Source organism: Geotrypetes seraphini, chromosome 11 (genome assembly GCF_902459505.1).
Source record: "Geotrypetes seraphini chromosome 11, aGeoSer1.1, whole genome shotgun sequence".
NCBI classification, from domain to species: domain Eukaryota; kingdom Metazoa; phylum Chordata; class Amphibia; order Gymnophiona; family Dermophiidae; genus Geotrypetes; species Geotrypetes seraphini.
Genome location: NC_047094.1, coordinates 131,760,166 through 131,773,857, shown reverse-complemented (window position 1 = coordinate 131,773,857; position 13,692 = coordinate 131,760,166). Strand labels below are relative to the sequence as shown.

At 43.3% G+C, this 13,692-nt stretch overlaps 1 protein-coding gene across 4 annotated transcripts; it reads left to right on the top strand.

Annotated features, from left to right (window-relative positions):
• The first annotated feature begins 260 nt into the window (after nucleotides 1-260).
• On the top strand, nucleotides 261-12,997 carry MANBAL (mannosidase beta like). 4 transcript variants are annotated; one of them, XM_033963296.1, is made up of 4 exons: nucleotides 275-323; nucleotides 1,753-1,801; nucleotides 10,263-10,475; nucleotides 12,310-12,997. In XM_033963296.1, the coding sequence occupies exons 3-4, from the start codon at nucleotides 10,317-10,319 to the stop codon at nucleotides 12,415-12,417; spliced, it is 267 nt and encodes an 88-aa protein (XP_033819187.1). In that variant the 5' UTR covers nucleotides 275-323; nucleotides 1,753-1,801; nucleotides 10,263-10,316; the 3' UTR covers nucleotides 12,418-12,997. The 4 variants fall into 4 exon arrangements, with proteins under 4 accessions (XP_033819186.1, XP_033819187.1, XP_033819189.1 ...); XM_033963295.1 differs by lacking the exon at nucleotides 1,753-1,801 and having other exon boundaries at nucleotides 261-323; XM_033963298.1 differs by lacking the exons at nucleotides 275-323; nucleotides 1,753-1,801 and adding an exon at nucleotides 339-367.
• Nucleotides 12,998-13,692: the final 695 nt, after the last annotated feature.

Below are 13,692 nucleotides of genomic sequence, written 5' to 3'. Positions count from 1 at the left end.
GAAGTAAAACCCGGATATCTCCATCTAGTTTTTTTTTTCTGGAGCAGGAAAAAGGGCGGATCCGCAGGATCCGTCTTTTACAGCGGCACAGCCCACGCACGCATGCGTCAACTGAAAGCGCAAAGCAGGAGACTCTGCACGCGCTCCACTTCCTTGTCCTGCGCCCCCGCCCCCTCACGCGCAGCGACCGCCCCACGGCCGCGCTCCGCCCCCTCCTCCTCTGAGGGCGCGACTTCCTGTTTCCGGCCGGGCGAGACGCTGCGTCAGAGGGGGCGGGGCTCCGGAGCAGAAATCCTCTGGGCCGCTGGCGAGAGAGCCTTCAGGTAGGAGGGGGGGGGCGTGATCAGGTATCGCGCGCCTAAGGCAGGTATGCGCGTGCTCCTCCAGGGTTCTAACGGCCAAAAGGGGGAGGGGAGGCTGCCGCTTATGCACCTCTGCAGTTCAAAATGCAGGCAGCCCTCCCCCACCCCGGAGTTGTGATCCTGCATTTGTTACTTTGCAAGCCTGGAACCGTCTGGCTAGTTGCAAGCGTTATGCATGAGATACAGTTGCATTTTAGGTTCTAGTTCGGGCTTTGTGGGGTTTTACTGAGTTAAATTCACGGCTGCTAAGGGTTTCTCTACCCTCAGAAGGGCAAATGCAAAGTGCTGCACATTGGGAAGAATGGTCCAAATCATAGTTATGGGATGCTAGGGACCACTGGGGGGGGGGGGGGGGGTCAGCGCTCCAGTAAAGGCTCTGGACGTCATTGGAGACAATCCGCGGAAACCTTCCGCCAAAAAGAGCAAACGATTAGAAAAGGGATGGTTAACAAGACTAAAAATGTTATAATGTCCCTGAATCGTTCCATGGCGTGACCTCACCTGGGGTATTGCGCTCAATTCTGGTCTCCATGTCTCAAGAAGGATATAGCGGCGCTAGAAAAGGTTCAAAGAAGAGCGACCAAGATGGTAAAGGGGATGGAACTCCTCTCGTATGAGGAAAGAGTAAAACGGTTAAGACTCTTTGGCTCGGAAAAGAGACGGCTGAGGGGAGATAGGATGGAAGTCTACAAAATCCTGAGTGGAGTCGAACGGGTACAAGTGGATCGATTTTTCACTCCGTCAAAAATTACAAAGACTAGGGGACACGCGATGAAGTTACAGGGGAAATACTTTTAAAACCAATAGGAGGACATTTTTTTTTCACTCAGAGAATAGTTAAGCTCTGGAACGGATAGCGTAGCTGGTTTAAAGAAGAGTTTGGCCAATTTCCTGAAGGAAAAAGTCCATAGTCTTTTGTTGAGACAGACGTGGGATAGTAGCACGGAATGCTGCTACTGTTTGGGCTTTTGCCAGGTACTTGTGACTTGGATTGACCTCTGCGAAGACGGGATACTGGGCTGGATGGACCAGTGGTCTGACCCAGTTAGGCTATTCTTATGTAAGGCCTAGAAATTTGTAACTGAGGCAGTGAGAGGTTAATTGATATTGGCATTAATTACCAAGATCCTGAAAACCCTATTACTGTTTGGTCCCGTCCTCCCCTCCTCCCCCCCCCCCCCCGAAAACAAAAAGATTTGAGTCATTGATAGGTCCATACGGTCCTTTATCTAGTAGATACAGCCTTCAATCCATAAACCTACTCCCCACGGCCCATCAACCCAGCCAGCAGATTAACCGTTCCCCTTAACTATATCCATGACATCCTCTTTGTCTGTTTAAGTTTCAAGTTTATTCAAAAAATTTTTATACCGCTTATTCTGATTTCTAGGTGGTGTGCAGCAGTGGTCTCAAACTCGTGTCCACATGCGGCCCGCCAGGTACTATTTTGAGGCTCCCGGTATGTTTATCATAATCACAAAAGTAAAATAAAACAGTTGCTTGATCATATGTCTCTTTAGCTATAAATGACAATATTATTATTAAGACTTAGCCAAAGGAAAAATTTATAAACTCATGCACAATTGTCATTTCTTTATTTTTTTCTGAGACCCTCCAAGTACCTACACATCCAAAATGTGGCCCCGCAAAGGGTTTGAGTTTGAGACCACTGGTGTACAGCAATTATAAAAGAGATATCTTTAAAAGAAACAAAACAAATTAAAGTTAAAATATTATATAAGACAATTTTAGGTTAATCAATATTAACAAAAGACACATATACAGACTACAAACCATTGGGAAAGAAGGGCTGAACTACAATTTTTAAATAAAGCACACTTAGGGATAAAACATTAGGTAGGAGAGGGACTTTAGTTGATTTAGTCCTAAAAAGGACAGTTTTATCCAAAAGCATCCTCAAATAAAAATGTTTTCAGTTTTGTTTTAAATTGCTTTGTCGAAGATTCTGCTCGCAAGTGATTAGGCAAAGAATCCCATAGGGAAGGTGCAATGACGGCGAAGTTATTAGATCTCAATGTATTAATTAATTTTAAAGATGGTACAACTAGGAGAGACTGTCTTCTTATTTTGTGACTCTGTACAGTGCTGCGTACGTCTGGTAGCGCTGAAGAAATAACTAATAGTAGCAATACTGTTCACAGGCTGTTTTCAATATGCATGAGACAGATTGTATGTTGATCTCTCTTTTGCATATTTATTAGGGATAGGAAGCCTAACTAGTTAACCCTTTCAGGACCAAGGGACATATTTGTCCCATAACTTTAAAATCCTATCAATTTTGATTGGGATAGTCTACAGTTCTAAATTTGATATGTACGGATTCCATAGGATACTGCCTTTATGTAAACAAACTGGTTCCGACATTCATTCATTAGCGTCGTTGCCAGATTGACAAGAAGATTCACTTGCCACACTGTCCATAAGCCAGAAGTGTGATTTTTTAAATAAAAATAATGATATTTCACAAAAAAAATCAATTTTTTGGCATCTGCAAGCCCTTTTTACCATAAAAATGTCGTCAAAACCACAAAAATTGGCCTACGATCCTTATGGTCCTGAAAGGGTTAAGGGCCCTCAAGCACCTGAGTGCCCCAATGAGCATCCCTTTGAAACTCTTTAGCAGAGGAGGAGGGGAATTTTTTTCTGTTTTTAATAATAATAATAATAGCAGCTTATATACCGCAGTACCGTGAAGTTCTATGCGGTTTACAAAAGATTAAGTAAAGGTACAAATTGAGTGACTTTTAAGAGAAAGAGTGGATCAGCTGTCTAGATGCTTTAGGAAAAGGTGTGTTTTTAGACGTTTCCTAAATTCCTCATAGGTAGAGGGCGAAAGTAGTTGATCTAGTTCTTTACCCCATGATGCTGCTTGGTGTGCGAGAAGGTGTTCTTTCAGTATGCAACCTTTCACCGGGGGGGGGGGAAACGAAGTTGGAATGTGAGCTTCTCTTGTGTCTATTGGCAGAGAAGGAGAAAAGGTCAGTAATGTATTTAGGGGCAAATCCGTGTAATGCTTTAAAGCAGAAACAGGCGAACTTGAACTTTACACGTGCCTCCATCGGCAACCAGTGCAGCTGGTAGTAGATTTTTATAACCTATGTCACTTCAAGACCAGCCATATTTTTAATCTTACTGTCACTGCCCCTCTGAAAAGGAGCAAAAGAGGTTTGAGAAGGGAAGATGCTGAACCATGGGTTGAATATGGGAGTAGAGAACAAAGTGTGTGTGTGGGGGGGGGGGGCTTAAATTTTAGATGGGATAGGGCCTTTGTGGCCTTCCTCTTTCAAGTGCCATCCTGCCAAACTACATTCATGACCTTTTCACATTCAGCACTGAAGTGAAAAAAGCAAGATTTTTCTTGGAAAACAAGACCTATATGCTTGAATATAAATAGAGATGTTTGAGCCCAAAAATGGGGGGGGGGGGGGTCTCGGTTTATATTGGGGCCAGCGCCCACCTGCCCCTCTCCTGGACTTATTGCAGGCCTCTGCCAGGCCCTGTATCGTGTCCCCCCCCCCTCCCTGCCCTGTCCATTCTACCTCCTCTCTGCATGCCGCCGCGCCTTCCGTATGGCCCGCGTACCTGGAATCCCTGGTGGTCCGGAGGTATAGCGGGCAGGAGCGAGCTTTCCGCGCTGCTGCCTGTTCTGGCAATTCGGCTTTACCGAGCGGGAGGGCGTTTCCTGCGCTGCTGCTCGGCGCTGAGCGGCTTCCTGAATGGCTGTGGCGAGAATTCGTGGGAGCTTTTTTACTAAGCTGCGGTAGAGGTTTCTACCGCAGATTGGACGCATTGGAGCGTTGGAGCATTTAGCTCTTCGTGCCCTGGTAGAAACCTCTATCGCGGCTTAGTTGAAAAAAAAAAAATGGTGGGTGGGGGGTTAGTTTAACTAGGCTACTCCATTCCAAGACAAAACATAAAGGAGTACTGTATTTGGCTCGAGACCCATCACTTGTCTTTTACAAGCAGCGTTAGTATGCAATAGCACTGTGGGGACAGAATGATCTCAGCTAGTTGGACTTCATGAATATTGTACAACTATTCCTAACAGTATAGCTTTTCTCTACTGACTCACCACTAGTATTAAGTGCGCCATGGGGAGATCTTGGAATTCATCCAAGCCAGTTCCTTTCTCAGTATGTTTGTTCTAGGGTTGGAATTACTCCTTTCTTCATAGCTGGGGGGTCCCCTTGTTTTTCGTCACAGCCTAGTATGTAATCCTGCGTGCGTACTTATATCTGCAAAGAAAGAAAATGGAGAAAGAAAGGTCAAAAATGGTCAACACTTGCTCTATGCTAAGTTGCAGACTTCTGGTATCATTTACGCTAACTTGTGCTTGTGAATGCTCAGGGCTCGTCCACATGGCGTATATACGCGTCCTTAATATATAATTATCTTCCTTATTTCCCCACTGTACACGTGTCGGAAATCAGCAGACAACACGAAGCAGACCAGGAAACAAAAGTGCGGAAATTTATTACCAACAAACCACTCAACGTGGTCACGTCTCACCTTCCAAAAGGCTGCGTCAGGGGCAGAACTATTAATTCAGACGTACAAAAATTAAGAACGCCTATAAATAAATCTGATTCCACCTTGCCTAGAGCAGTGGTCCCCCAGCCCCGTCACAAGGAGCAGCGAGGGATTTGAACCCACAGCCGCGGGAGTGCTGAGGCTGTAGTTTTAAACCCCTGTGCCACACACAATCCGTTTCTGGGTGTGAAGTGTGGTTCCAGGTGGTTATGTGCTCCTAAAAAGGCCAATACATCTAATGTGCACAAATTACAATCCACATTTTATCCCATTACAATTTCCCCATAGGACCCCTGAGGAAGGAGCGTTTTCCGAAACACGGACCGTGTCGGGTCCTGTCTCTTCCCATATGAGAACCATCAATTGGATTGCTACATCGTATTTACGCCAATTAAGATCCTGTGCCTCGCTCTTCATATCTACACTCCTTTCCTTGTTTTCGTCGCTTGACTCTTCACTTCAGATCTGTTGGATTGTTCTCTTGTTTCGTCTGTTGCACCTTTATAATATATGCATCCAAATTTAAATATCGCTCTTGCCTCAACTGGAAGCCAGTATACTTTATGATAATAAGGTGTCATGTGGTCGGTCTTTTTCAGATTGAATATCAATCAGACAGCTGTATTTTGAATAATTACATCTATGAAGATTTTTTTTTGATAACTTGCAAGATGAATTATATTGCAATAATCCACTAAAGATTGCACCCAATAATCTAAAAGATCTAATTGTTCATGAAGAAGCTTTTCTGACTAAAACATCAGTCTGAGCTTTTTTTTTTTTTTTTTTTTTAAATACCCATGGTTTTTATTGGTGTGCAACTGTTTAATTTACAGGCTTGTGGATATTTTGGTATTAGGAGAATGTCTTGTTTCACTCCCCTTTTAGGTGCGTGTCTTTTCTACTTACTTTGGACTCCTCTTTAGAGAATGACACAGGGACAAATGTATCCCCGTCCCTGCAGGAACTCAATTTCCCTGGCCCATCCCCGCGAGTTTTTGTCACTCTCCCTGTCCCATTCCTGTAAGCTCTGCCTTAACTACACAAGCCTTGAATACTTATGATTTTAAAATATTTGAGGCTTGTGCAGATGAGGACGGAGCTTGCAGGAATGGGAGAGGGACAGCGACAAAACTCGCGGGGACGGGGAAATTGATTTCCCGCGGGAATGGGGAAATTGAGTTCCCATGGGGACGGGGAAAAATTTATCCCCGTGTCATTCTCTAATCTCCAAGAGCCTTTTCATCCAGCTGCCCTTTTGAGTGGTGGTTGCTTTTTGGGAGGATCTGGAAAAGGACATAATGGGGGGAAAGTTTGTGCACTTAGGTTTCCTGAACTGCGCCTGACAATCTCCCGCTGACCCCTGTGACTAAAGGCCACTCGAGGAGCAGAGGTCCAGTTCCATTTGGACAAGTGTCAGCCTTGTTTCACTCCAGGTCCTGGCAAGGTCTTCAAGCAGGGCATCTAAAAGGGCAAGAGCTTCTGGGCCTTCCAGCTCAGTTAGCAGTGCTATAAGGGGATCCAGGCCTCTCGGAAGCTCAGATAGGGGACAGATCGTTACATAGTACAGAAGTCCCGTGAAAATGTTTCGTAGAGGAGAGGGCCATCAGAGATCTAGTGCAGGAGAGCAAACACTTCCACACAGATTTGATTTATTGCTTACTAAGTTTATAAGAACAGATAAGTATGTTGCATTAATCTAGAAAGTTTGCATACAAATACGTCAGCTAAGTAAGCTAAGCCATCCCTGATTTATAGATTAATTCAGCTCATTGTGTCTGTAATACTTTCTGCAATAGAATTAATTTGTTTCTCTAATGGCACTGCTGATCTCTCTCACTTTATTGCTTTTTTGTGTACGTGTTCAGCTGCAATTTATTTCTCCATCAATCTGCTGCAGTGCTTGTGAATTTCACTAATCAAAATAAAATGAATTGCTTTTTCTTATTTACTGGTTCGCTTTGCCTCCAAAGACACTTTTAGCGTTACTGCAATAGAAGAAACGTTCTAGGTAGTAACCAAGGGCTCCTTTTACTAAGCTGCGCTCGCGGCTTTAGCGGGCGCTGATTTGCCCCGCGCGCTAGACGCTAACGCCACCATTGAGCTGGCGTTAGTTTTGGGCACGCAGCGCAAGGGGCAGCGCGTGCTAAAAACGCTACCTCAGCTTAGTAAAAGGAGCCCAAAGGCTGCGCATTTTTAAGGGGAAAAGAAATATTCAATCATTACAATATTTTGTTAATGGCTCCCAAATCTCCTAAAAATCCCCTTCTATACAGCTATTGTCCTTTCCATTTTATAAATGTGACATACTGAGTTCCACCAAAAACTGTAATTAAGTCTCTTCCATAAAACGCATAGCCAAGATGGGGAGGGAGGGAAGGGTTTAATGATTTGAACATTAAATAGAGTACAGTGGTGCCTCGCATAACGAACGCCTCGCACAACGAACGCTGCACACAACGAACTTCATGTCTTGATTCACACAACGAACTTCGTTTCACACAACGAACTTCACACAACGAACTTCGTTTCACACAACGAACTTCGTTTCACACAACGAAGTCGCCCGAGCTGCCGATGTATTGCATCCTTCCGCGCAGGCACTGCAGGCAGTCGTTAGTCACTGCGCTTAACTGCCCTCTCTCACTGTAAACAGTCGTCCTTTTAAGATAAACTCAATATTTTTTATATATCATGGCTTCTAAAAAAAGCAGGAAGGTGATTTCTGTTGAAATGAAACGGGAAATAATTAGAAGGAGTGAATGTGGGGTAAAACAGTGTGACCTCGTCAAAGAGTTTGGCCTCAGCAAGACCACCATTTTGACAAATTTATCTTTTTTTATGTCATCTTAGCATATTTTATGCTGCAGAACGAATTATTTTTTTTAACATGTATTGTTATGGGAAAACGCGTTTCACATAACGAACTTTTCGCATAACAAACTTGCTCCTGGAACGAATTAAGTTCGTTGTGTGAGGCACCACTGTATATAGGAATAAGGTTTATGTTAGGTTTTTCTTGAATATAAAGAATGTAATTAAATAGGGGAGAGGGGGGATAAATTCTGATATAGAGTTTTAAGTGTTGTATTTGTGTTTAAAATGCTATAAATTCTGTTATACTTATTGTAAGTATATAAAAAATTACATTACATTATATTAGAGATTTCTATTCCACCATTATCTCTTCCGTTACTGCCCCACAAATCTGGAATTCTCTTCCAATTTATTTAAGAGAAGAACACAATATTGATAAATTTAAGACTAATTTAAAAACATTCCTTTTCAAAGATGCTTTTGAGTAATAATTCTTAATCTTGGATTCATTAATAATGTTGTATTTGACCATGCCCTTAAATTCCCGACGTTGTGTTTTCCCCCGACTACTCTTTCTATAATAATATGTAGTTCAAATCCCCTTCGCCTTTTTCTTCTTGTTTGTTAAGTTTGTATATAGTCTAGTTCATTTTAATGTTTATGTTTAAATATGGTAATACTTTTAATATTGTAATTTTAAATGTTTTTTTATGTATGTTCATCGCTTTGAAGTATGATTAAGCGATTAATCAAAAACTCTAATAAACTTGAAACTTGATTACCTTGCGGTTCAAAAGAGGTAAAAAAAATGGAGGGTTACAATGGAAGAACAAATCAGGGGAAAACAAAACCACAGATGTAAATACAACAAAAACAGAATGGAATTGTCCAGATCAGAATGATGTGCCCTAAAAAAGTGTCCTCCGATTCATCTGATAATGTGAAGATTTTTATTTCTCCAATGTCACAATGGTACATTCGAACGATTCTATGACTCAATGACTCGACAGCAGCGAGATGCTCCGCATTAGTCGGTACACTGTTGAATTTGAAAGCTCAAACATTCCCTGTTGGGACAGACCTATGTGAGTGGTAACATTCTTTGTATGTCATCATTCGTGATTTTCAAGACTCCTGAGGCAGGCCTTTTGGCCGAAACATGCACATGTCGAGTCATTGAGTCATAGAATCGTTCGAATGTACCATTGTGACATTGGCGTAATAAAGATCTTCACGTTATCAGATGAATTGGTGGACACTTTTTTAGTGCACATCATTCTGATCTGAACAATTCCATCCTGTTTTTGTTGGGTTACAATGGAAGAACATTTGTCCTTTCTAGAGAGGAAAGAGTAGGTTATGTAGTTTCTGTGTGGCGAGAAGAGGGAGGGGGGAAGTTTGAAGTTAGGGCTGTTTCAGGAATTTCTTGAAAAAAAAAAAAGGAATCCAAAGATTCAGAGAAATACTCACCCTTCTGGTACCAGAGAGTATTATTTCTGCACTTTCATACACAAGGATGAGTGTATTTCTCTGAATCCTTGTTTTATCTGAAACATTTTGCACTGATAAATTGGACCTTTTCTGTGCTTTTATTCCTGGCAGCCTTTCAGCCCCTTGCACCATAGAGCAGTGTTTATAACATGGGTTCATGGAAAATTGAATGATCAACTAAGAGACACTTCCAGAAAACCAATATAATTGAAGTTAGCATGCTCCTTATTTTTCTTCAGTTTTACCAACACCTTCAGTGTTAAGATACATCTAGAGCAGACATGGGCAAACTTCGGCCTGCGGGCCATATCCAGCCCATTTAGTTTTTTAATCTGGCCCACCGACCGTGAGCCCTACATACCTCCCTCCAGAGCAGCATCGGGCCGGCAGCACTTTAAACAGGCTGCTTTTCGGCCTTCTCTCGTCAGGGCCTTCTCTCTGCTGCATCGCTGATGTCGTCAGTAACACGGCACACGGAAGGCCCCGAGGAGAGATGGCCGAGAAGCAGCCTGTTTAGAGTGCTGCAGGCCCGACGTTGCTCTGGAGGGAGGTATGTAGGGCTCACGGTCGGCGGGGTTCGAATGGGAGAGAAGGATGGAGGGCCAGCGGGGGTTCAGCTGTGTGGCAGGGGCGGGGGCTCGGGTTCTGCTGCACAACGGATGGGAGGGAAGGATGGAAGCTGGGCAAGGGTTCTGCTGCACGAGGGATGGGAGGGAAGGATAGAAGCTGGGCAAGGGTTCTGCTGCACGAGGGATGGGAGGAATGGAGGGATAGAAAAATGCTCTTGGTCTGGCCCCTCTGTCAAATTTAAGAAGCCCTTGTGGCCCACAAGTCAGAAAGTTTGCCCACCCCTGATCTAGACAGAGGGTCTTGGAAGCCTTTGAGACAGCTTTTAGGTTTCAGTGTGGTAGTTTCTGCTGGTTTCATTTTTCTTAATTTCCTTGTTATATCACGATTGTCAGTCTTGTTCTTTTGATTTCTTTCCCAACATGGGTTTGCAAGCAGCTAATGCACTTAGTTGTGTATTTTATTCATTTACAGAAAAAGAGACTAATAAGAAGTCGTTTCAATAGGCGAGAAGAGGAAACAGTTTCTATGGCGGCGGCGGGAGCTGACCTGGGCTTTTCACCCCCTGAAATTCCAGAGCCCACGTTCCTGGAGAACCTGCTCCACTATGGACTCTTCTTGGGAGCCATCTTCCAGCTTATATGCATCTTGGCAATAATTTTCCCATTCCCCAAATCAAGTGATACGGTAGGTTCGATACGTTTCCTAGTCTGTTCAATTTTTGTAGCCTTAAATTGCAACCTAAACTCTTAGGAACAAGTTCCACCCAGAACTAATCCAGTCCCATTTTTCTTATGTCTGTGTGCACACCCTGGTCAGAATTGCCATTCCTCTCCAAGGTATCCACAACATTATACATCAAAAGGAAATCAAATAGAAAGATTATTGAAGAGGGAGATAGACATGTACAGATAGGGCAGTCTTGCAAGCTTCTTTCCTTCATTTCTAAACAGAATCCCATAGTAAATGTTTACTGCCTCAGAGAGGAGAAGAATCAGGATGAGATCTAATTATAAGCTGTTCTGGAAATGTCACTCCGTTTCAGCTGAATGTTTCATTCTGAACTGCATCACGAGCCTGAGCTTCAGTTTTCTCGACTGCTAATGGCCCTCTGAGGCACTTCAGATCTGTTCCCTTTGATGACTTTGTCAGATAGTACACAACAGAAGAGGCCTGTGGGGTTATGGCAGGAACACTTCCATTCTCAGCCTGCGTGCGATGCAAAACAGCATCCCTGAACTTCAGTCTTTCTGAACGCTGGAGAGGTCAGCAGCTCTTTTTAAGACAGCAGTACAGTGCAGTGCATTGTGTCAGACTTTCTTTCAATGAGCACCCTGTGTGGCAACACTCCCTCCCTTTACCCCCTTTTCAGAATGAATTTTATGGAAGCTACGTAAAACCAGTCTTTTTCATAAATGGCTGGACCGAGTTGCAGTGTAAGAGTCTGGCAGCCAGAAGAACCTGTGAATTCGTCAATGAGGAAACATGCTTTTTGTCGTATGTGTGCATTTGATAAAAGTAAACGCAGGAAGATTTAGATAAAGCATACCTCTGTGTACAGTGGGCATTTATATTGTGCCACTTTAGCTGTTCTGGGCTCCATTTAAGCTAAATGCGAAAGATCACTACGAGTTTTGAGAGCTGCCTGGCCAAAGGGATAAAAAGGCAAAAAAGTGCAATTATAAGTTAAATATCGTATCTTTGCGTGTGCCTCAAGGTTCTGTTCTTGGGCCTGTTCTTTTTAACATTTTTATACACACTTACTGAAGGGCTGTCGGGTAAGATTTGCCTCTTTGGGGATGATACCAAAATCAGCAATAGAGTAGACACGCCGGATGGTGTGAATAACATGAAGAAAGACCTGGCGAAGCTTGAAGAATGGTCTGAAATTTGGCCGCTTAAATTTTAATGCTATGAAATTCAAGGCCATGTATTTGGGCTGCAAAAACCCGAGGGAACGGTACAGTTTAGGAGATGAAGAACTTATGTGCACGACAGGTGTGATTGTATGTGATGATCTTAAAGTAGCCAAACAGGTTGAAAAGGTTGCTGGGTTGCATAGGGAGAGGTATGGCCAGTAAGAAAAAGGAGGTATTGACGCCCCTGTATAAGACTTTGGTGACTTTTGTGTACAATTCTGGAGTCCGCACCTTCAAAAAGATATAAAAAGGATGGAGTCAGTCCAGAAGAAGGCTGCTAAAATGGTATGTAGTCTTCATCATAAGACGCACCCTTATTTCCACCCACTTTTTTGGGGGGGGAAAGTGTGTCTTATGGAGCGAAAAATATGGTAATTTAAACATTTGTATCATATTTTCTCTGCCTGTCCTCTCCTCTAGGGAATACATAATCAGGTCTTCTGGTCTCTTGGCAAAGGTTATAAATAAATACCAGAGTGACTCACACTGATACTCAGAGGAAGTCTTAAAATGATGTTTTTATATGTAAGAAAACAATATTCAACTTTATTTGTGTGTGTATTTCTTTTATTCCTATTTATTTATTAAATTCTCTGCTCTAGGATGCCAGCCAAAGTGAGCAGAAAAATCCGGAAGCGGTCCGGAAGCAGAAGGCTGTGCCGCCCCAAATCAGCAAGAAACTTAAGAAGGAAACCAAGAAGAAACGATAAATCTCGGACTACCTGTTGTCCTATGGATCAGTACATACTGTATATCCTCAATGATGGCATTATAGGACCACCTGAAAGAGCCGTGAAAGGTGTTTATCCACCTTTCAAACCTATGAATTTGGGGCTTCCAAAACATTTTGTTCTCAAATCGCAGAGCATTGCTCAAACTTAGGCTCCCAATGGACGTCTGACTCGTGATGGGGAGGGGGGAGAGGGGCGGACATAGATCAAGGGGAGAGCAGGGCTTGCACTAGTGAAAAAAGGTCTTCTTAAGGGTATTCATGAGCGCTGGGGAATAACAATGGCAACACGTGCAGAAAAATCAAAATAGTGTTTTTTAAGCAATAATGCAAAACGAGCTCTATGTTAAGCAATGTGATTTTCTGTCGATTGGGTTGTGTATTGTTGATCGGTTCCATTATGTTGGAAGTATTCATATTCGTAAAAGACTACATTTGGGGGGTCTTACTGCTTAACATAGTAACATAGTAACATAGTAGATGACGGCAGATAAAGACCCGAATGGTCCATCCAGTCTGCCCAACCTGATTCAATTTAAATTTTTTTTTTTTTTTTTTCTTCTTAGCTATTTCTGGGCGAGAATCCAAAGCTCTACCCGGTACTGTGCCTGAGTTCCAACTGCCAAAATCTCCGTCAAGACCCACTCCAGCCCATCTACACCCTCCCAGCCATTGAAGCCCTCCCCAGCCCATCCTCCACCAAATGGCCATACACAGACACAGACCGTGCAAGTCTGCCCAGTAACTGGCCTAGTTCAATATTTAATATTATTTTCTGATTCTAAATCCTCTGTGTTCATCCCACTCAGTCACAGTTTTACTCTCCACCACCTCTCTCGGGAGCACATTCCAGGCATCCACTACCCTCTCCGTAAAGTAGAATTTCCTAACATTGCCCCTGAATCTACCACCCCTCAACCTCAAATTATGTCCTCTGGTTTTACCATTTTCCTTTCTCTGGAAAAGATTTTGTTCTACGTTAATACCCTTTAAGTATTTGAACGTCTGAATCATATCTCCCCTGTCTCTCCTTTCCTCTAGGGTATACATATTCAGGGCTTCCAGTCTCTCCTCATACGTCTTCTGGCGCAAGCCTCCTATCATTTTCGTCGCCCTCCTCTGGACCGCCTCAAGTCTTCTTACGTCTTTCGCCAGATACGGTCTCCAAAACTGAACACAATACTCCAAGTGGGGCCTCACCAATGACCTGTACAGGGGCGTCAACACCTTCTTCCTTCTACTGACTACGCCTCTC

Bases quoted from the DNA above. Each gene is read 5' to 3' on its own strand.
- MANBAL (XM_033963295.1), top strand. From the start codon at position 10,317: ATGGCGGCGGCGGGAGCTGACCTGGGCTTTTCACCCCCTGAAATTCCA. The intron at 10,476-12,309 runs GTAGGTTCGATA...TCTCTGCTCTAG, and splicing joins TCCCCAAATCAAGTGATACG to GATGCCAGCCAAAGTGAGCA.